This window comes from Tetrao urogallus, assembly GCF_951394365.1.
Source record: "Tetrao urogallus genome assembly, chromosome: 5".
Lineage (NCBI taxonomy): Eukaryota > Metazoa > Chordata > Aves > Galliformes > Phasianidae > Tetrao > Tetrao urogallus.
The window spans coordinates 52,180,712-52,203,505 of NC_136818.1; the positions used below are offsets into that span (position 1 = coordinate 52,180,712).

The following is a 22,794-nucleotide window of genomic DNA, read 5'->3' on the forward strand; positions in this document are numbered from 1 at the left end:
CTGTCTCCAGTTGAGCTCTTCTGACATCAGGCTCAGACCCCACTCCTCTCTCAACTTCTCCTTCCAGCCCTTCCTGCTGCCAGCTGCCACACAGAGACATGGTCAGCACCTGGATGTATCCTTCCCCCGAGGCCAGCCCCGCTTTCCTTGGGGGGCCCCACAAAAGTGCCACCAAAGCGTGGGCACAGCTGGCATGGGGCATCTGGCCTGGGTGGGCTTCTTGCACCAGATTCTAGAGGGAAAGCTGCAGCCTTGGGCTGCCATAGGGCCTTCCCTGTGCCCCCACATCATGACCCCCTCAGCAGCCGCAGCACCGGCTCCAGCCCAGACCCTCCAGCAACACTTCTAGGAACTAAGAGTCTCGCAGCAGGCATCAGCGCCTCAGCTTCCTCCTGTGCCCTGATGTTAGGGACACGTCCCCTACATGGGACATGAACCACTTGTCCCCCTCCTCGCTCACTCAGGGTGCCGGGCTCCCTGTTTGTCGCCAACAGCTGCCTGGAGCTGGGTGTGCACTCCTGTCCCACCCACATATCCCTCTGAGTACTGTTTGGGGGCTAATGTCTCCACATCAAACTCCTGCTCAGCCCCACCGGCTTCAGGTCCTAGTCCACAGCCTGGCCCAGCTTTTCCCAACACTGTGCCCAGAGGGGCAGCGGCGGCTGGGGTTGATGGGGAACGGGTGAGCAAGGCTGTGCACCACACCAGGCTGAGCCCTGGTATCAGAGCCGTTCGGACCCCCTCACAGGGCCCTGAGCCTCAGCTGTGGAGCAGCCCCCACTGCTCCAGGCTCGGCTTGTGCAGACGTGATGTTTTTTAGCTCCGTCCACCACACTGTTCATCTCACAGCCCTGTTCCTGGGCGGGAGGGCAGGTAACCCCAACCCCAGCACCTCCTGTCCCGCTGGGTGCAGAGGCCCTCCATCTCTCCATTCCCCCATCCCTCCCTCCCTCCCTCCCTCCCTCCCTCACGCTGCAGTCGCATGGCGTGACCCCCGCCCCAGGGCATGGTAACCCACAACCCGCTTGGCACCTCCAGTCTGTATATTTTGTATTATAACGATAAGATGGGTTAAAAAAAAAAAAAAAAAATGGGGGGAGGGGTGGGGAGGAAAAAAGAAAAAGACAATAAAATCTAACCACGATCGCTATGCACACTGCTGGTATTCCCCTCTGCCTTTGTCGGACGTTTGGAGGGGGGTAGCTGGGGAAACAGGGAGCACGGACACGAAGGCCGGCCCACGGCTTTCTCTGCAGTCCTCGAACCCCAAACCCCTGAGCCTCCCCGCCGGGCCGGCTCAGCGCGCCGCAGCAAATCAGGTCAGCGCCCAGGGGAACTCGCCCGACAGCGGCACCGCCAGCACCGCAGCGAACGCGAACGCGCACGCGCACGCGCACGCGCACACCCAAGGGGCGTCCGCGGCGCGCACGCGCAGCGCAGAAGTAAACACTTAATTCCCACCCCTTCCCCATCCGCGCCGCTTCCCTACACAAAGCCGACTGCGCAAGCGCCTTCTGTCGCCGCGCGCCTGCGCGCTGCCGCGCTGCCGCCTCTCCCCTTCTCCGGGGCCTCTCGCGCACGCGCATTAAGCACGATCCGGCCGCCTGCGCAGGCGCCGTGAGCCGCCGCGGCCTCGCCCCTCCCCCCGCCCGCCCTTCGCGCACGCGCGCCGCGCTCTTTTCCGCCTTTTGCGCACGCGCCGTAGGCGGGCTCTCTCCTCCGCCCGCCCGTTCCCCGCGGCGGCTCCCTCTCGTCGGCCCGCCGTTCCCGCTCGAGCCGCGCGCTCCCGGCGGCGCGACGGGGAGAGGCGTTCGGCCGCGATCTCCCGCCCGGTTCTCGGCTTCCCTCGGCCCCGCGGAGGCATTTCCGCGCCTCTCCGAGCCGCGGGCGGAGCGGTGAGGACCGGTCGGGGCCGGTTCGGCGCGCAGGCGCAGGGCCCCGTAAACAGGAAGCGGCGGCGGCGTCCCGGGGCGGCGGAGACAAAGGGGAGAAGGGGGGTGGGGAGCGGGGGCTCGGCCCGGAGAGCGGGGGTCCTGGCGGCGGGCGGCAGGATGGTGCAGAAGGAGGGGCAGGCGGCCTTGGAGGAGCCCCAGGGCAGCCCCAACCCGGCCGGAGCGTCCGGAGCTCCTCTGGAACCGCCGGGCGCCGCCGCAGGATCCGTCCCGGGGGGCGAGGAAACCGACACGGAGACGGAGACGGCGCTGGGTTCCCGCCGCTTCCTCTGCGGCGTGGTGGAAGGTGAGAGCTGGCGGGGAGGGGAGGCCGAGATCCCGGCGCCGTGTGCCGGGGGGGGTCGCGGGGCTCGGGCGGTGCGGGCTGGGGGCGGGGCAGCCGCGGGTGCCGGGCGGGGCGGCTCGTGCCGGGAGCCGCTGGCTGGCGGGCCTTGGCTAACGCGGCGGGCCGAGGATTCCTGTGGGAGGCCGGGCGGCTCGAGTGCTGTACGTGTGGGAAGGGGGAGGAGGGAGGGGAGCGCTCCGCTGCGATTAGCCCGGCTGTACGCGCGGCTCGGGTTGGGTTTCTAGGGTAAGGAGTAGGTGATCGCAGAGACATCTGTTCTGCGATTAATGTCAGATGCTCCCTCTGCCCTGCGGTGTTATGGCTTAATGTTTTAACAGCACTATAGGATGTTTCTTTCACCCAGTTTGTTATAGAGGCTCTATTCAAAGGCTTAAGTTGTTCCAGAAGCTTCAGAAGAGAAGGGCTCGTTTTCCATTTGTCAGTAACTACAGAATTGACGTGCGTTTTTGCCGTCTTGGTTAAGGTAGATGGTTGAAAGCCAGCGAGAAAGATGTTTTCTTCCCTCCTTAATTAGCTGGCTTGGAATACCTTTAAATTCCTGTGGACTGCTGTTATTTTGGTATCTATAATGACTCTCCAGGAGGAGAACAAAAGCGTTAACAGATGAGAAGCGGAACGGGCAGTTTATCAAAGTCAATATCTGCACTGCTTGCAGAACGTCTTTTGTTCATATCTTAAATAGAGCATTTGGCTCCAGCGTACATCGCCGTGTGATGTGCACTAGGCCTGGTTTGTGCCTTTCCTTTGTGGGATTGCTGGGGCTTAAATATAGCCAGTGTGGAGAGAGATGGGCTGGTTATTAAACCATTCTCTTTGGAGACAGGTAGTAGTGGGCAGAAATAAAGAGTGTAACTGCGTGATTTCTCACACTCCTGAACAATGCGCCTTGAGCACAGCATCACAGAGTGTGTCAAACCACTGTGTGTGCACCGTGGCCGCTTTTTGGGGTGTTTTAATTACCTTGTAGATCTATTTGCATGTATTTAGCAGCAGCTGCGATAAATATAGGTGTTCATGACTACGTAGTAAAATGAAGCAAGAAAATGGCTCCTGCCCAGTGAAGCAGTCTAATGTTAGCTGGGAGTTATCTGTTTAGCCTTGTATGTGTACAGAAGACTAGGAATGAGGGAGTGTAAAAACAAAGCAGCAGTTGTGTTGGCTGAGGCAAGTGGGAGCAGAAGGAAATGCTGGTCTCTGTAGTAACGTGAGGCTTATCGGGTTAAGAGAAGAACAGATTAACTGCAGAAGCAAAGGTAAACACATAGTGCAGCAGCTAACACAGCCTAGAGATACCGTGTAATTAAAGCGGTGAACAGCAGAGTCCAGATGTTTTGCAGGAAGAGGAGGTAAAAATTAGCAGGCAAGTATACTGGGAATGCACTCAAAGAATGTGAGGAACTTACAGTCCACTGAGTGCACCGTTTTGAGAGTAATAAAATGTAAGCTCTGGAATGCACAGAGATGGTGCTCATCCTCCAGGACAGCCAGCCTGGCTTTTAGTGGTGGTGAGTGTGGCAGCTGGGATATGAATACTTGGCATGATCTCGTGACTTTGTGTGAACCTGACATGCAGTCTTGAGGGAGTAATAGAAAACCGGGTAAGTTTTAGTTAGATACAGATCCAAGGATAGCCATCAGCTGATGACATAAGTAATATAAGAAATGTGCTGACAGATGGAAGAGTACCATATCAGTTCTGACTAGCATGTTCTCTTCAGTGTTCTGTTCAATCTGCTCATCTTGTTCTTCATGTTGTGTTTGGTTTTTTGTTTTTTTGCAGTAGCCCCGTGCTCTGCTCCAGGCTGCTAGGTCTGAAGCAGCAACATTGTGGTGAAGTAGAAATGTTCTGAACCAGTTAGGAGATGTGGGTGGTATTGACTGGGCGCTACAGTTACTTGTTCTGTTTGTGAGTTGTTGAGCTTCCTCGGACTGGCATTAGTCAGCGTGAAGTCACTAGTGAAAATGAGGAGTTTTTTCTGGGTGAAGCAGTCTCAGATGCATTGCAGCTGTTCTCTCATTTGTTCCTCTGTTACACCATCCTCAATTCGTCACCTCGCAGTTCAGTGAGAAGCAGTAGTTACTCAGCTTTTCCACGTTGTGGTGCCAGTTAGTCTGAGGTCACTCTCTGGGAGACTAATTCTGAAAACTTGAGCCTGCTTTAAACTTCTTAAGATGATCTTTGATCTCTTAATGGGCGAATGAAATAGTTGTGAACGTTGAATTAGCTTTGACAGGCTGTAGGAGCGCATTCTCTGGCTTCTTTAAGAACAGATTTACAACGGTGAATAGCTCTGAAAATGGAGATGTTGCTCACATTTTGAACTGATGTCTTGCACAGACTGCCAGGCTGAAGGTTTGTTTCGAAGTGCCAGTGGTTGAGCTGTTTGCACAGAGGTCTAAGTGAATTCACTTCAAAAAGCACTCTATTTTTATTTAAGCATTATGTTTTTGGAATGGGAGGAGTAGAATTGAACCCAGAATGTGTTAGAATTCATGCAGAAGTAAGTGACCTTGAAGATACGCCATTGTAAAATCTCTCAGTGTTTTTATATGATTATTCAAAGACTATCTTGGCTTTTGGATAGGTAGGCACTTGTCGTGTGGGAGATCAACTGAGTTAATTGTGACAAGAAACCCGTTAATTGGGGTGATTGATTCAACAAAATGCTCAAGATTTCATACTTACCTATCATTCTCCTCAGTGTGTATTTGTATACTATGTGTATGTATTTAGGTTTCTAATCTGTATCTGGAATTAAGCGTTTTAATGCTGCTAAATAGTATCAGGCATTTCCAGTATTCGTGTTACAGCTGAAGGTGTTTTCCAGGTGTCTGAAGCAATAGTCCAGTTAGGTTACGACTCTTCAGTCTGCCCTTACCATAGTGCTGACTTGACTTGTGAAGGGCACGTGCTCAGGAATTCAGTTTGGGTTCCGAAAATTAATTGCTTTAATGGCCAAATTTATCAGGCTTTGGATCATCAAAAATTAAAGAAGCTATAATTGCATTTTAAATTTAGATCTGATTGGTTTATTACACTTTTGTAATGCTGTCTAGCTAGTTTTTTTTTTCCATTCTGCTATGGGAAACTTCATGATGAATGTAGTAGAATCAGTTTATTGGTAGAAGAAGAAAATGAGAGAAGGTTGGTTGTAATATTTTGTTTCATGGAACGGGCACTATTTAACATCTAACTGGATAACTTTGGTCTTGTTTCCTGTAGGCTTTTATGGAAGACCTTGGGTTATGGAGCAGAGGAAAGAACTTTTTAGAAGGCAAGTCATGCTTCCTCTCTCTGCAGCACATTCCAGTGTAATGTAATCATGATCTTCCACTTAGAACAGAAATTCTTTTCAGGCTTAACCTAGAGCAACCTTTTGCTTACTGTCTGTATTCTGGAGATGCATATTCACAGTCCTGTCTCTCTTAAACCAAATTTGTCCCATATCAAGTGTGTACTTGATAGTATAACACAATCTTCAATGAAGGGGTGTAGAGAAAAAACACGAGCCAAATAAAACATAGAATTTCTGGATCTGTAGCTTGCTCTTGCAATTAAGGCTTTCATCCTGTGCTCATAGGCTTCAGAAGTGGGGACTGAATACATACCTGTATGCTCCGAAGGACGACTACAAGCACAGGATGTTCTGGCGGGAAATGTACTCTGTGGAAGAAGCAGGTAATCACTTCTATTTCTGCTCTGCTTCCGAGGAGTAGATTTAGGAGATCTTAGGAAGAAGTTTTTCACACAGAGGGTGCTGAGGCACTGGAACAGGTTGCCCAAGGAGGCTGTGGATGCCCCATCCCTGCAGGCATTCAAGGCCACGCTGATGTGGCTCTGGGCAGCCTGGTCTGGTGGGTGGTGACCCTGCACATGGCAGGGGGTTGAAACTAGACATTGTGGTCCTTTTCAACCAGGCCACTCTGATTTGTTTCAATGAATCGGTCATTGCTCTGTACACTTGTGTATGTAATCACAGCAGCCAGTTTCAGATATGCGTTGAGACCTGTTCTTAATACCCTGCAGCCGTGTTTAAGGGAGCTTTGGTACAAGCATGGATTTGCTTCTTTTAACTATAATTCTGTGGATAATTTCTAAAATTGCTTTTAAGGCTTTGTCTTATGAAAATTACTTCTGCCCCCTCCCTTCTCTGGGAAAGGTTGTTTAGAAGTGCTCCTTCCTCTGGCTCTTGATCCCCTGAGCCATATGGTGGAGCAGAATGATTTGCTTCATTAAAAAAAATAAATAAATAAAAGGAGGAGAAAAAAATGTATGGCTTTTTATGTGAGCACAGGTTAGAAAAGCAGCTTATGGCTAGTCAGGGCATGAAAGGTCTGTGTAAAAGGTGATGCAAGGCTTTTTATCCACCTCTGGCTCCTGCAGATTCTGCAGTGTCTTACTGGCTTTTGGGATTATTGTTTTCCTTGAGTGAGGGGAAAAGTGATACGTACTTGAAATTAAATAATCCTTGTTGGATGTCACTGAATCACGGCAGAAGTATAATTTAGAAGGTACTGCAAGGGAACTTCAAATAACAACAAATACCATTAGATGTTCTAGAACTAGTTTTCTTCATTGTATGTAAGATTAAATTTGAAGTTTGTTTCTTAAAGCAACTACTTCTGTCCTGTGATATTTAAAAAGAACCTTTCTAATGTGCAGCAAGCTGCAGTGGTGTGTAGTGTGAATAGTGAGGTAGCTGATTCCTATGTGGGATTGTTTCAGGGTGTGACAGATGTAGAAAAAATGGGTAGTAGTTCTAGAACTGTTACTACGCATGCTGTAACAACAGATTTCATCCTTATTTGTCACTGAGATCATTTTTTAATTTTTTTTTTGTTTTTTTTTTCCAGAATTTGAGCAAATCCCTTGATTTATTATTTTTATTGTTATGGTAGCACAGGCATCTAGAGTTCGTTATTGACATATAGTTTGGAAGCTGTTTCTTGTTGAATCCTTCTGAAATATTTGAATTTGATTTCCAGAGCAGCTAATGACTCTGATATCAGCTGCACGTGAACATGAAATAGAGTTCATCTATGCAATCTCACCTGGGCTTGACATCACTTTCTCAAATCCCAAAGAAGTGTCCACACTGAAGCGCAAGCTGGACCAGGTAAATGTGATCTGAGCTTCCTGCAGCTGTAGTCCTACTTAACTTGAAAAACTTCAGTACCATGTTATTTTACTGGGCTGCCTCAGTGGACAGTTTGAATGGATGTGTTCAGGTTGCCTCGCAGAAGTGACCACTGATCATCTAGATGTAAAAATAAAAATAAAATCTGCTGTCAGATTTTGAAGGCTATTCTTGGAATGTTGTCCTGAGGATATTTTAGAACCTTGAAGTTAAGATGCGTTTCCAACACAAGAGCCCTTATCCACAATAAGTCTTTTGGTGGTAGGTCTGACGTGTATCCATCTTTTTTGTTCCCGTAATTAACTGCTCTCCTCTGTCCAAATGCTGCTACATGTTAGTTAACTCTTTCCCAGCTGTCTGTCCAGTGAAATCAACCTTGTTGTAGGAACTGGAACAGATTGAAGGTCTTCTGAAGCAGCTTTGAGGAAGGCAGGGTGGTGGATCAGAGACAAATGCTCATTGTTTTACAGTGATAGATAACAGGCCTGTCTTGTCCTACCGACTTTCTCCCTTCTGTTCTCATAGCTTTCCCTTCTTACAGGTTTATAAGCTGAAGAGTAATTCCTGAAGTACTTTTTCCTAATTCTTTTAAATGTTTTGTAAAGGTATTTTAAATCTTGAAAATTACACAATTTGTTTTAATTAAAAATAAAAAAAAAAAGTTTCACTCTTGTTTTTTATTTCAGGTTTCCCAGTTTGGCTGCAGATCTTTTGCCCTGCTGTTTGATGATATTGACCACAACATGTGTGCAGCAGACAAAGAAGTGTTTAGTTCCTTTGCTCATGCTCAAGTATCCATAACAAATGAGATTTACCAGTATCTAGGAGAACCAGACACATTCCTTTTCTGTCCTACAGGTAAAACAGGATGAATCCTTTAGTTCAGTCTTAAACAATAGGACCCATTATGCTATTGTTTGAGAAGTTGGTTTAATATCTCACTGTCACTGTAGGCAGTATTTTGGGAGTCATTTGAAGAATAAAGAAAGCTTCAAGGAATTTGTATGTAGAGGTTTTGCCAAACCTACGCATCTCTGAAATGTTTATTGCTGAACAAAGCAGCAGCTTGATGGAATGGTTCAAGAACTAAAAGTTAGATTAAATGAGGACTTCTGTTTGACTTGTACCAAAGTCTGGGCTAGCTGTTTGTTTCCCAGAGGTTTCTTAAAATAGAGACACTGCACTTCCCATGCTCGCTTCTTCCAGTGGTGGCTGGTTTTAGTAAGATCACTCATTTCTATTCGTTGTTGAGTTGCCTTTTTTTTTTTTTTTTTTTTTTTTTAAATCTGAAATATCAGATGACTCTCAAGGTCCATCATTGCTTTGTGTTTTGGTTTTTTTAATTCTAAGCATCATCTATCACTTGTAAGAATATTTCATTGTAATGGAGACAGTATCACTGTGTTTGGTGAGGGTTGTTAGATTGAAAACTTCATTTGGTAGCAATGTTACCATTGTGAATTACTGTGTTTATCTCCTTGGCTGCCATAGTTCTGGTTCTGTTGCAGACTTTTAACAAATCATATGCTGTGTTTTTTTAAGATTTTTGGTCATTTTATAATTAGTCTAATGCTTTCTAGTTCTCTTGAACATTGTGTACAGTAACCTGGACTTCTGTTTTCTTCCAAATTTTTGACATTTGAACAATTTAAAATAAATGCTGTAGTCTTGCTGTCTGATGTTTTGCTAAGCAGCATATGTAATGCCCTTCTAATTTAGACTATTGGGGATTTAGAGGTTAACTTTCAGGATTCTCTTCTCGAGTGAAAGTATGTTGTCATCTTTCTACATCTTTCTAATAAGATTCTTTTTTCCTTTGCAGAATACTGTGGAACTTTCTGTTACCCAAATGTTGCTCAGTCTCCATATTTACGAACTGTAGGAGAAAAACTGCTTCCTGGCATCGATGTGTTATGGACAGGTGAAGTAGCTTTTTTTTTTTTTAATTCAGTGCTGGTGTTCCAAGTGTTATCAGAAGTATTTCATAAGAAATCAAAACAAAACAAAAACACACACGTCCAACTGTTTGATGTGAGGAATGTGAATCCTCGTGCGTACGCAGAGCACTCTCATGGTCTCCTTTCTCTCTTAGGTCCGAAAGTTGTATCCAAAGACATTCCAGTAGAGTCCATTGAAGAAGTTTCTAAGATCATCAGGAGAGCACCAGTTATTTGGGACAACATTCATGCTAATGATTATGATCAAAAGAGGCTTTTTCTTGGACCTTACAAAGGTCGGTCAACTGAGCTCATCCCTCGACTAAAGGGAGTTCTGACCAATCCAAACTGTGAATTTGAAGCCAATTATGTTGCTATTCACACACTTGCAACCTGGTACAAGTCTAACATGAATGGAGTGAGAAAAGATGTGGTGATGAGTAAGTATGAGTACCTGTCTGCTGGGGCACGTGTTGAACTGTGTAATTTACACTGTTTTGTTTTAATTATTCTAGACTTTCCTTGCAGTTTATTTTTAAGATAGCCTAGCATTTTCTGTCCTGGAAGTAAAGGACACCTGAAAAATAACAAGCATCCAGATTATTTACTGAAAGTACTTTTTATGCAATCACAGATGCATCTCAAGTCTAATGGCACGTGCTACAGATACATCTCAGGAAATCAATAAAACCAGTTGTGTGGTTTGTATTTGACACAAGTGTCCGTGGGTTTGATTACACTGGGGTAGAAGCAGATCAGATCAGCTCTGTATGTCGTAACACGTAACGTCTGCGTACCGTTTGTGTGCTGATAGTTGATAGTGACCATAGCTTTCTGTTTTGACCAATTAGGTTTCAATTCTTTGTCCTTCTTTGTGAAGTGAGACTTGAGAGTTCTTGAGCGTCTTGTCTAACGTCATCTCTTTCTATTTTAGATGAAACTTACGTGAGTTTTTTTTTTTTTAATAAACTTCTCTCTGTAGCTGATACTGAAGACAGTACCGTTTCTATCCAGATTAAACTGGAAAATGAGGGCAGCGATGAAGACATTGAAACAGATGTTCTCTACAGCCCACAAATGGCCCTGAAGTTGGCCTTAACTGAATGGCTTCAGGAGTTCGGAGTACCTCAACAATACAGCAGTGAGCTTGGTTTGGTATCACTTTGGGGTTGGTAGGAAAATGTGATTACATGTTCAGTACTTGCACTTAAATTAAAGCTATTTTACGGATCTCTGCAGTCTGTGGAAGTACTCGCTGCCTTACTTCTTGGGGAAACCCTAATAAAGAAAAAAGAGTGCTTGATATTCTGCAGTGTGCCTTTAGTGACCCAGCTGATCAGCAGGAGCACCCTCGAAGCAGGATGATCCTCTGGCATTTCTGATCTAAGACAGGAAAGTGTCTGAATCTTGTCAGTCCCAGCAGTTATTACTAGATTTCCGTGGGACCTGAGAGAGTAGGAAGAATTTTTTTTGAGGGGGTGTTAGATTACTGCGAAAAATGATACTGCCCCTAAAGAGTCCATGTTTTTCCAGTTGTTTTCAGCTGGTTTTGTTTTTTCTGAGTTTCTGTCTACAGAAACCAGTTGGGTTCCTTCCAGCATTGTACACCTTTCCTCTTGTAGCACTGGGAGCTTGAGATTCGAGGTAAAATCTGTTTCTCTCAAACATGGGTTTTGGGTAGTCAGAGTGGCCTTATAGCTGTTGGTGGAGTAGAAGAGTCTCTTCTCCTGACTCCTAGCTCTGCTCTTTGCAGTTCTCCTTTTGAACCACTGTAACATTTCAGATCTCTCTAAAACTCAGCTGTGGCAGAAACATTGGATGAGGAGTGGTAGTGTCACTTTCCTCTGCTTTCACAGAATCGTTTGGGTTGGAAGGGACCTCGTAAGATTACCTCAGCCAAGTCCTCTGCTCAAGCAGGGCTGGCTAGAACAAATTGCCTAAAACCTTTTCCATTTGGATCTTGAATATCTTAGTTTTCCCCAATCATGTTTTTGTGGTTGAAGTATTTGAGCATCTGTTCTTTTATTTTAATCTGCACTGAATAGGAATAAAAGTCAGTTGATGCAAAGGGAAAACGTTAACTTGAAAAGATTTTTATACTGATATTATAATCAGAAATATTGCTGGCAGTGCATGTTAACTCATCTTATGAACTCCCTATCTTTGCTTGGTGGTTATCTGAAGGGGAAACTTGCCAAAATACGAATTCTGTAGTTAGAATTACAGTGACAGACGTGAGCAGGCAAAGTGCCAGAAGGATTGGCTGCCATGACAACAGAATCGTCCATGATTTGTAGAAGTTGCTGCTTTTGAATGTTTGTTGGCTGATACTGACAACTTTAAACTTGTTTCTTCTTATGCTCAGGTAGGCAAGTGGCCCACAGCGGAGCTAAAACTGCTGTAGGGGACGTAGGGCCTTTGGTGGCACCGTCATCTTTAAATGCAGCAACTGTGGTCACCACAGTCTACCAGGAACCCATCATGAGTCAAGGCGCAGCACTGAGCAGCGAGCCACCAGCCTTGGTAAAGGAGGAAGAGAAGAAGCAGTCTGATGAGGAGCCGATGGACATGGTGGTAGAAAAACAAGATGATGCAGACAAGAATGCGAACCAGATATTGACAGATATCGCTGAGGCGAAGATGACAGAGGAGTTGAAGCCAATGGATACCGATAAGGAGAGCATAGCTGAATCTAAGTCCCCGGAGATGTCTATGCAGGAGGACTCCGGTAGTGATATTGCCCCTATGCAGACTGATGAACAAATTAACAAAGAACAGTTTGTGCCTGGGCCAAATGAAAAACCACTCTACGCAGTAGAACCAGTGACTTTAGAGGACTTGCAGCTTCTTGCTGACTTGTTTTATCTCCCATATGAACACGGGCCCAAAGGCGCACAGATGCTGAGAGAATTCCAGTGGCTTAGAGCAAATAGCAGTGTTGTCAGTGTTAACTGCAAAGGAAAGGATGCTGAAAAAGTGAGTGTAACTTAAGCTTGTTTCTCTCCTTTTAAATCAAAATCCTGAGCAACGTTGACTGTTTTCTGAAGTAGAGATAGGTGTTGCATTTTCTAGAAGCTGAAGGGTAGGTAGCATGAAACATAACCACAGATGACAATAACTTTTGTTCATCCAGTGGAATTTACTGTTTTAAGCTCTGTAGTGTCTGCATATTTGAACAGTGCTTCCTGTACTGGCTTCGCTTCTAAGAACAGTAAAGGCTTGTGAGTCACGTGTGATGTAGTGGTTCAAAGCATGGAATTGCGTGGTCATCCTTCCTATTTAGAGTGCTTGTCCTCCCTAGAAGGCAGTATTTGATCTTGTGGATCTTTTCCCTCCATCCATAGATAGAAGAATGGCGTAACCGAGCAGCTAAGTTTGAAGAGATGTGCAGCTTGGTGATGGGAATGTTCACTCGCCTCTCCAATTGTGCCAACAGAACAATCCTTTATGATATGTACTCCTACGTCTGGGATATCAAGAGTATTATGTCAATGGTGAAATCTTTTGTGCAATGGTTAGGTAGGTGCATTGGGAGCCATTATAATCCCAGAGAGAGTATCTTCTTTTGTGTTTTGAATTAGCCCACGGGGAAAACAAAACATTATGCAAGTATGTTTTCTTGGACACAGGGTCTGGTTTGACCCCGTTCTAAAGGTTTTCTTATCTCACTATTGAATCAACGCCTGCTGTGAATTTGCTTTGGGATTAAAGTGAAGTCTGCTGGATGTTTAAGATTGGAGACCTTGATTTTTTTTCTTCTTGGGCTAATGAAACTTGAATCTCATCTGACACGTAAGTGTTGACTTTAACTTATTCTTGACTGAATGCACACTGGACTGTGCCCCATAACTCCTTGGGTACCCTGGTACATGATTGGAAATGACGCTACGAAATGTGACCACATCAGCCACCTGCTGCTTGCTGTGTTTTGATAACACTGTTGCTGTCTTCAACAGAACAATTCCAGCAGTGACCTTTAAATGGGCCTGGCCAAGAGGAAGCTGATCCTCCCAGCCCTGTGCGCATGCGAGCTTTAGCATAAGGCTATTCTGGTGCAAAATTATTTTCTTGAAACATCTTCCAAATTGCTTTTTTGTTGGTTTTTTTTGATTATTTTCTGACAGTGGGTGGAAATTGTGGAGCTTTCTAGACTGATCTAGTCTGAGATGTAAGCTGGTCTGGAAATGCTTGTTGTTGTGGTTTTGGTGTTGTTTTTTTTTTTTTCCTGAAAGATTTTTGAGGGATCCAAAGTTGGCAGATAGCACCAGCATGGCCTGGGTAATTCCAGTGACCTCATTTCACTTTCAGGTTTCAATCCAGCTGTAAGGAATATGCTGTGGACTTGCTTGACATACACAGCAGGCAGCAAAGCTGATGGTCTCTTGTCACACGTTTTGTAGCTGTCACAATCCTACAATCCTCACAGTGGTTAACCATTGCACAACCTTGGTCAAATGCAAGCGTTTGGATTGTTAAATTGTAGTTTTAAATACTGACAGTTTTAAGTTGAGACACAGACTTGTGAACACATCAAGTCAGGCCTTACTGAAAAGCTTCCTGTGGATGTGCTTGTTAAATAAGTGATCCTTATGTGTATGTGAATAACAAAGATGAGCTTTTAGGACTGCCTTATGTCAAGTACAGAGGAGAGCTTGGCAGAATCGTACTGTATGAACATCTCTGCCTAATGCTGCAGAAAAGCTTTAGTGTGTGTGGTTTTAAGACAAGTGTTACACCACTCCCCCAGCTTTACTATCCTTGCTGTAAGTTGACGTTTAACTAGAAAGAATTCTCTCTTTTTGATAACTTGGTCTGTTTAAAACTCTAGACCCATTCTCTAAAGAGAACACAGTTTCTTGTGACCTCAAAACATCGAGGGCCCAGCTTGCGTTACAACTTTATTAGCTACCTGTTGCATTCCCTTACTTCAGATGAAATTGTTTTAGTTTTCCTAGGTCCCTCTAAGTTTGGTTTCAAGTCTTTAAATGCATCAGATACTTCAGAATTGCCTTCAAAAATGAAATGTTTATAGATGACTCTCCGACTTCAGCTTTGTTTTTTCCAGTATCATGACTGGCATTAGAGAGTTGAAAAATTCACTGTAGGAGTTGGGTGTTTACAGTTGAGTAGTCTTAAACTAATAATGCTTCCGTGAGAGGAGATATTTTTGTCCTTAGCTTATGTTTTATCCCAAGTGTAAACATATGTAAAGCCAGGTATGGCCAAATCCAAACACATCAGTTCTCTTGATGGTGTGCTCAATGGTCCGCTGAATGTTCATTTTCACCTCTCCTCCCAAGTCCAGCTAGCATTCAGTCCCTTAAATTACTGTGGCTGTACAGTACTATGGATTACTAATGACTTTTATTGTCTTCTTCCCCATTGTGTACAGATGGGAGAATCTTCAGCACAAGTTTCTACTGCTATTGGATGGACAGCGCCAGATGTTCACAGCGCGTCGTCATTAATTAATTAAAATGGACAGGTTTTGTCTGTGAGGCAGCTCAGATAGATTAGATGTGTGATAGGCATGAACTGAAGTCACATTTGCGCAGCGATGAAGGCATTAACTATGTTTTTTGTTCATACAGCTCTTCGTTCACACAGCTCTGTACTGTAATAATTGGAAGTGCTAGTTAAGTTGTAGTCTCAAAGGAGAGACAACCCGTCTTCCAAGTTATTGACTAAATTTCCATGTGAAGAGTATATTTTTGTGAGAATGCTAAAGTGTGGGAGCTGGCCACATCCAAATTCTGATGCTTGGATCATTTCTGATACTGACGGTGCTTAGGGTAGTTTACACTGAACACGTGTTCCTAAATTCCAATCAATGTCAAACTTGGCACACTTTGGGACTCTCTGACTAGCACAACACACTTGTCTGTACTGATCTGGGACTGTTACTTGAACAGGAGTTAGACTGCTGTCTACAAAAGGAAAAGAATATTTGCGCTGCTCACCTTGTCAGAAAACTAGGCAGGTGATCTCCATTCCAGATCCGGCACTTTTATTTTCCTCCTGCCAGCAGTTGTTATGTTAGTTATTGAAGGCCGTGGCGTCTTGCTAGTGGAACAATATAAAAAGTCAAATGGAAGCTTTTTTTTTTTTTTTTTAACGCTGAAGCTAAGAACATTGATGGGTCTCCTGTGACTGATCAGTAGGAACCCTGTTGCCTCTGATATGCTTGAAGAGGAAAAACTGAGATGCTGCAGAAGCAGAGCTAGTATTACCTGTGACAGACAGGGTGTACTAGTTAGTGTGAGCTAGAATTAACTCACGTACCAGTGGCACTGTGAAGGTATGGCCTGGATTATATAAATCTATTTAGTCTCTTGCAAGAATGCTGTTTCGTACAGCTCTCCTGGCTATCTTAACTGTTCCAAACTGTTTGCACATACTGCCAGTCCTAGTTTTCTGACAAGAGTAGAAATGTTAACTAATAAAATGTGACTTCAGAAAGGTCCAGTTTTTTTCAAGAGGCTGTGATAATGGAATTTTTGTTCTTCAACTGCTTATGTTTGCAGTAGTAGCTATTGAGTTCAGCAGCATCCAAGATGTTCTCCTTTTGTAGATGAACCAGATGCTTCTGCCACAAGTGGACAAACAGCAGAATGTGCAGAAAGCCTGGCAGGCTTCTGTAATTGTACGTGGCAGCATTCTTGTGTCTGTTCTGGAATGAGGTGTGCTGTCTCTCACCTCACGTGTTCTTAAACTGACCTGTTACTTGTTACCTGTTGCTGACTGTAAACTTGAAATACCGCAGTTGGTGCACGAGCACAAAATCTTTATAAATCATACAAAATCTTTATAAGTCATACAAAATCTTTATAAATCATATATTATTGCAGCCTCTACTGAAGCCCTGGATTATAGCTCAGTTAGAGAGCTTTTTCCACAAGTGTGTGTTAGCTTTTTGGACATGTAAGACACCCAGGAAATCCCCCTTCTCGTAACGTTCTCCGCTTGGATCTGATCTCAACAGGGTGTCGTAGTCAATCTTCAGCACAGTTCTTAAGTGGAGACCAAGAACCCTGGGCCTTTAGAGGTGGTCTAGCAGGAGAGTTCCAGGTATCAATATGACTTCACAACTGAATGACGTTTTCTTTGTTTTATGAGAAACCTTTTGTTGCACATCAGAGGTCTGGAAGGATTGGTCTGCCGAAGGCTTTCTGGTCCAAAGCCCATTAGCCTTACAGCTTGGTTTAAAATAATTTTCCTCCCATTTCTACAGTAGTTTCTCAAGGAGATGCTGCCTGTCCCACGCGCCCGCGAAGCGCAGCGGCTTTAGTTGTACATTTCACGTTGTTTCTTTGCAGGTCGCACAGCATTTTTATCTGCGCCCGCAGTCGCGCCACGCGCGCATGCTTGTCCACCAATGGGAATTCCATGAGCAAAGAGAGGGAGCGACCCCAATGCGTGTCGCTAAATAAAGCAGCAGCGTGTTTTCTTGGATAGATTCAATTGGCCAATACTCTAAAATCTGTTCTCGAGTCTGCTTACACCAACTCGAATTTGTTCATGGATTTTTCAGGTGCTGTACTTTTCCCCCCTCACAGGTGCTCTGCGCGCAGCAAATAGAGTCAGCGCTTTGCTTTTGGGATAAAGCGTCTCCTCTGGCCAGTTAACCCTCTTCAGACCAAACCTTTCCTCCTGACATTCTGTGTTCTTATAGAGGCAGTGTAGATACGATTGGTAAAAGCATTTTGAAGTAGATAGGATAAGCAGGCTTTTAATGTGCTTTTTCAATTGCATATTCCAAAACACCAATTGGATATTTTCTATTCGAGTAAGGTCTTTGCATTTGTAAAGCCTACCAACCCCACCTTCTTCTGGGGTGCCTGCAAGTAGCAAATGTTAATTTGGCAGTCTGCAGTGCACGCCCGAGAGTCTTGGGATCTTGTACATGCACTCACATCAAGTATTTTGTTTTCACAGCGTTTGCTGCCTATTGATGGGGCAAATGACCTCTTTTTTCAACCGCCTCCATTAACGCCCACTTCCAAGGTGTACACCATAAGGCCCTACTTCCCCAAGGATGAGGTAACTGCTTCTGCCTTTTGTTGTCCTTGTTGATGTTTTTCCTTTTGTGGCAACACTGGTTCCTTCGGAGTCCCTCCATCCTCTAACGAAACCCAGTATCTTGCAAAAAACAAATGCAGGTTACAGGAGAATGGAGGATAAGTGATTTGCCTATGATTTAACAGCCCGCTGTGCTGCAGTACAGTTACACCCACAGCATGACTGCACTCTTCCATCCCCCTTTTTTTTGTGTGTGATGCCTTCCATGTTTCTCAGCAGTGGGTTAAAATGATTCCCTGCTGATAGTGGATTTCTTGCAGTGGGAGCACATGCAGCGCTGTGACTGTAGAGGTGGGTGTGTGTACCTGTTCACCCAGTAATTATTCTGGGAATTCCTAGTATGGAAGAGGAGCCCCTTTCAATGCTGTAATGCAGGTCTAAAGCTGGCTTCTTAGAAATAGTCTGTGTGGCTTTCTTTCCAGTGGAAGTTTAGTAATTAGCCTTCAGGATTAATCCCCAGTTGTAGAAACATGCAGAAAGTTGACGTTTAATTTTTCTTTTCCTTCCATTGAACGTAACCAGTATTTTGGGCAGGTGACTGTGAAATAGTAGTAGTTGGGGGGGGGGGGGGGGGGGGGGGGGGGCAGAACTGATCCTTTCTTAGAGATGTGTGCTCCTGTTTGGTGTAACTGAAGTCCTGTCAGTACTAGCTGACGGTGGAGCTGTTAATGAAATCTCTCTAAAACAAAGGAGTTCACTTCTGAGTTTCATGACTTGAGATCTCTCCTCTCTTCCTAGGCGTCTGTATATAAGATCTGCAGAGAAATGTACGCTGATGGAGCTGATCAACCTTTCCACAGTCTGCCAGACTTAATTGGAGACAAGTATGTCTTAGAAATGAGTGAACTGACAGAAGTGGTTATGAAGGATGACGTTGTGACACTGTATTTAATTTGAGGGTTTTTTTTAAGTGTGTGTGTGCAGGATGCACAACTTCTGACTTAAATAAGCAAAAAAGCCATCTGTGATCATTAAGAAATTGAAACTGACTTCTAAAAGATACTATTAACACTTGTGTCTCAGTTAATGCTCTGGTCACGTGTGGTGAGCTGTTAGAAAAAAAGATTGAGCTGAAATGTCTATATTAAGAAACTCATGCATCATAGTACCACTTCAGTTGTGAAAGTACATCATGGGTATCTGTGGTGACATTCTGGTGGTTTTTTTTTAAACCTAGTATGGTTCTTCAGGTAATTGAAAGACTTTCTGAGGACTAGCATGCCAGGCAGCTGCATTGATTTTTATTTATTAGTTGTGAAATGCATATTGTAGTCTACCTGCATCAACATTTTAAAGCAATGACAAGAAGTAAGATGGAAGTTTAAAAAAAAAAAAAAAAAAAAGTATTAAATCTTGAGCTGTAGAGTGAGCAACTTAAACTTGGATCTTGAGCTGTAGAGTGAGGAACTATTTTGCTGTGTCTTGGATGTGTATTTTAGGTAGAACTTTGTAAAGAAGCTTCTCTGTGAGAGGCAGGAAGGTAGTTAAGAAAGGATGTGTAACTGCTGTCAAAAAAATGAACAGGAAGGTAATGGCAGCAGGAATATTGAGAGCAACAGGTGAAGAAGGTTTGTGTGCTGAATCAGACCCGAGGCTGTATAGAATTCAACTGTGAGGATCCTGAACTATTGGTGCTCATCACTGAGTTTTGACAGCTGATCAGTCTGTTAATTGATGCATTGTAAGAATTTATTTGCAGTGCTGGAGAGCTCTGTCACTTCTCTGGGTGACCTCAGCTTCATCCAGAACGCACAGAGCGTGCCTGTTCAATAGGACCTGCTTGTGGCTGAATGTGGTTGCTTCTTTCTGCAGGTTAGTAGGAGGTCTGCTCACCCTCAGCCTGGATTACTGCTTTGTCTTGGAAGATGAGGATGGCATATGTGGCTACGCTTTGGGAACAGTTGATGTGACTCCTTTCATTAAGAAATGCAAAATGTCTTGGATCCCTTTCATGCAAGAGAAATATACTAAACCAAATAGCGACAAGGAGCTGTCTGAGGCAGAGGTTGGTATAACTGTGAGGCTGGAACTTAACGCTGAGCTGCGTTCTTCTTTCTCTCAAAGGCACTCCTTTGTACTTCTTTGGATTTAAAGCTTTTGTAATTTATTTTTCATACCTTTCTGTTGTCTTTGAACATAGTATCTGACATCTTAGGTGCTGATACTGAAAGTGCTCACTGTGTATCAGAGGCAGCTGTGTTATGAGGCACCTTCCAGGTGTACTTAGTAGTAATTGATGCAGTAAGTACACAGGTTTTTGGAACTGCTAAGTGGCAGGAGCTTTGAAACCAAGAGCAAACATTAATTTAAAGAGAACTACATTTTGATGAAAGTGAAGCACTGTTTCTGTTCTGCAAAGTGAGACGTTGGTGTCCTCATGCACGAGAGGTTCAGGTCTGACAGATGCACCAGTTGAAGTATGGAAAACCACATCAAGAACTGGGTTGCTTTTCCACTTAAAATCTTTGAGCCATTTGTGTGGTGTGATGGGTGTAAGTGGTGCAGAATGGTGTCCTGCTCACCAGTTCCTGATGGTAATTCAGTCTGTGGCCTCTGGCCAGTTGTGTTGTTTGCATAGAAGGGGTTTAAAAAAAACAGCCTTGCAGCAAACGTTGTTCTTTCCAAATGTGTGTGTTCTGCATTGGGTGCAGCTAGGGAATGTGACCTTACAGCTCACTTCTGTTATTGAAGTGGAGCTCAAGTTAAGTCTGCAGTCTGTAGGTCTTTTGACTTTGTTTTTCTAGATTTGTGCAGTTTTTGCTCTTAACTGCATAGGAAAGCTCCCATGTGTATGAAGACTCTGGTAACAAAGCAGAGCAAAGCTCTAGTAGGTCCAAAAAGGAGAAGCTTTTGATTTCCACATGTTTAAAGCCAAACTGCAGGGGAAGAGAAAGCGGGAGGTATGTTATGGTATTAAACTGGCTTTGTCATTCAGAGTCTATGAATGTTTTTAGCTGTTGGTATGTTAACCCAGGATTCCTGCTTCTAGTACAATACTTCAGAAAAAGTCTGCTTCTGAAGCCTATGGGTATTGAAGGATGTTCCCTGGAGAGCAGAGAAGGTTTTTTGTACTTGCTATTGAGATGGATGCTGTGGGTTTTTCTCAATTTAGCCTTTTGACACCATAAAGGAGAGAACATCAGTTAGCTGTTTAGAAGCTGTTGCCATTAAATATCAGTAGGAAAAAGTTCTGATTATTTTTTTTTTTTTTTTTTCCCAAAGAATAAAGAGTTCCTTTACAGACCTCTTATCTCTTACTTATCTGTCTCCACTTTAGTCTGAAAAGCTCCTGTTCCAAACTTCTTAGAGCATTTGATTCAAATTGCTGACATCTCTTATGATGCAGTTGTTTCTTAGTTTACTTAACTGCTTCTTGAGACCCAAACCCAATGGGATGTTTTGTTTCACAGAGGAAAAATCCAGCCTTTTGAGTGCTGTGTTGTAACGTTTGCCTTGGTACTCGCTACCACATGGCTGGCTCTGAATGCATGCTGTGGGACTGTGCATGCTATAGCTGTGTTGAAGTCCAGAGGGCCAGGCCTGGTTCTGTATCTGAAGTGGTTCAACCAGTCTGAAGTAGCAACACTGAGCAAAGACTTGGTCTGTCGCTGCAGGAGTGTGGGAGATAGCAGATTGTGGATTTGACAGTAAGGTGTCTAAGCTTGACCTGAAAAAACCCTGATATGCTAAGGTTCCTTGTGTGATGAAGCCCCAGTTCTGGTTGTTACAGTGGCAGCCTTCAGTTACACAAAGTTAGGCAGCTTGTTTACTTGAGCTGGTGCTCTGTAATGGCTTCAAAGTTCTGCAGCCAGCAGCTGTGTGATGAGGGTACTTCAGATTTGGCTTTGGGGCAAATGGTCTGCATAACTGCATAAGCAGTACGGGTTTCTCAGGCTGCTGTGAGCTGAAGGATAGGGAGGATAGGAAGCTTACAGCTACAGCCACCCATGGCAGTCAGGTGCAGTTGAAAAGTTTTCAAAGGTGTATTCTTGAGCAAAGCAACTTTCCTTGGGAATGAATGAAAATAAAAAGCTAACAGTGACTGAATATCTGGTTCTCATATTCTTTTCAGAAAATAATGCTAAGCTTCCATGAAGAACAAGAAGTATTGCCAGAATCATTCCTTGCCAACTTCCCATCATTGATAAAGATTGATATCCACAAAAAAGTGACGGATCCAAGCGTGGCCAAAAGCATGATGGCCTGCCTGCTCTCTTCTCTAAAGGCTAATGGTAAGCTTACTGCACTCAGAATGCTTAGTGTCCTAATTACGTCTTGGGTCTGCCATAGTTGGTGTTTAGATTGAGGTGAAAAGCCATCCGGAAGTCTTTTATAATTAACTTTTGCTGCTGTCTTCATTAAAGGTAGCTTTTAGCTTTAGCCGTTACCCTGCAAGTTAGAAAACAGGAGGAGCTGAGGGAGCAGTTCACAAGAAATGTGTGCTTTCATGTCCATCTTGAACAGCGTGTCGATGCTCGTATGTTCCCTGCTGGCAGTGACAGTGGTGCTTTTTGTTGCATGTGGAAGTGTGCACTGGTGAACAATTACCAAACCCTCAGCGTGGGAAGTACTTGGCCATCTGCCTTACTGCGCGTCTGAGGTTCACAGGTCTTTGCACAGTTTGGTACCTTCCTGTAGTGCCTTTTTTTCTGAGCCAACATTCAGGGTTTCAGGATGCTTTTATGTGAAATAAGAGGTCTTCAGAGGGATGTGGTTTGTTGATGCTGATGAGATCTCTGCAGCGTGTGGCTCCTTTAGGGAATGGTTGGCTGTGTTGCCATAAATCTGGTCTCTTTTGGGTACCGTGCTGCTTGTAGAATTGAATCGGTGATTTGATTGGGTTGAGGTGCTGAAATAGATGGGGGCTCTAGTACTCGACTGCCCTCTTACAGTATTTCACTGTTTTTGTCCCTCTTTTTCCTCTCCAGGCTCCCGTGGGGCCTTTTGTGAAGTGAGGCCAGATGATAAAAGAATTCTGGAATTCTACAGCAAGCTGGGCTGTTTCGAAATTGCTAAAATGGAAGGATTTCCAAAGGATGTTGTTATCCTTGGAAGAAGCCTTTGAAGCGCTCAACAGCAAACTGTTCCAGTGCTGCAGTCCCTTAACATCTGGGCGGGTAGTGGTGGGGATCTTCATATGGTCTAGCTGAACACAGCCAGCAATAAGCCAGCTTGGGAGAGGGGACTATGCGAAAATCGCCCATCACACATTCAGACTGATTTGCTGGAGGAGGATAATGCTGCTGAACGCGCCGTTTTAGCAAGAGAATCTCTGTCCTCTCCTGGTCTCGTGTGAAGTGCCAAGGAATCTTGCATGGACAATGTAGCTGCCTGGAGGAATT

At 44.5% G+C, this 22,794-nt stretch overlaps 1 protein-coding gene across 1 annotated transcript; it reads left to right on the forward strand.

Moving 5' to 3' along the window:
- Positions 1–2,051: 2,051 nt before the first annotated feature.
- OGA (O-GlcNAcase) lies at positions 2,052–22,517 on the forward strand (the record flags this gene model as incomplete). Its single annotated transcript, XM_079536367.1, has 16 exons — positions 2,052–2,238; positions 5,522–5,573; positions 5,880–5,977; positions 7,285–7,415; positions 8,123–8,294; positions 9,259–9,357; positions 9,529–9,813; positions 10,356–10,514; positions 11,739–12,349; positions 12,718–12,892; positions 16,356–16,441; positions 17,309–17,413; positions 18,191–18,276; positions 19,265–19,457; positions 21,525–21,684; positions 22,381–22,517. 16 exons carry the CDS (start codon positions 2,052–2,054, stop codon positions 22,515–22,517), a joined length of 2,736 nt encoding a protein of 911 aa, XP_079392493.1.
- Positions 22,518–22,794: the final 277 nt, after the last annotated feature.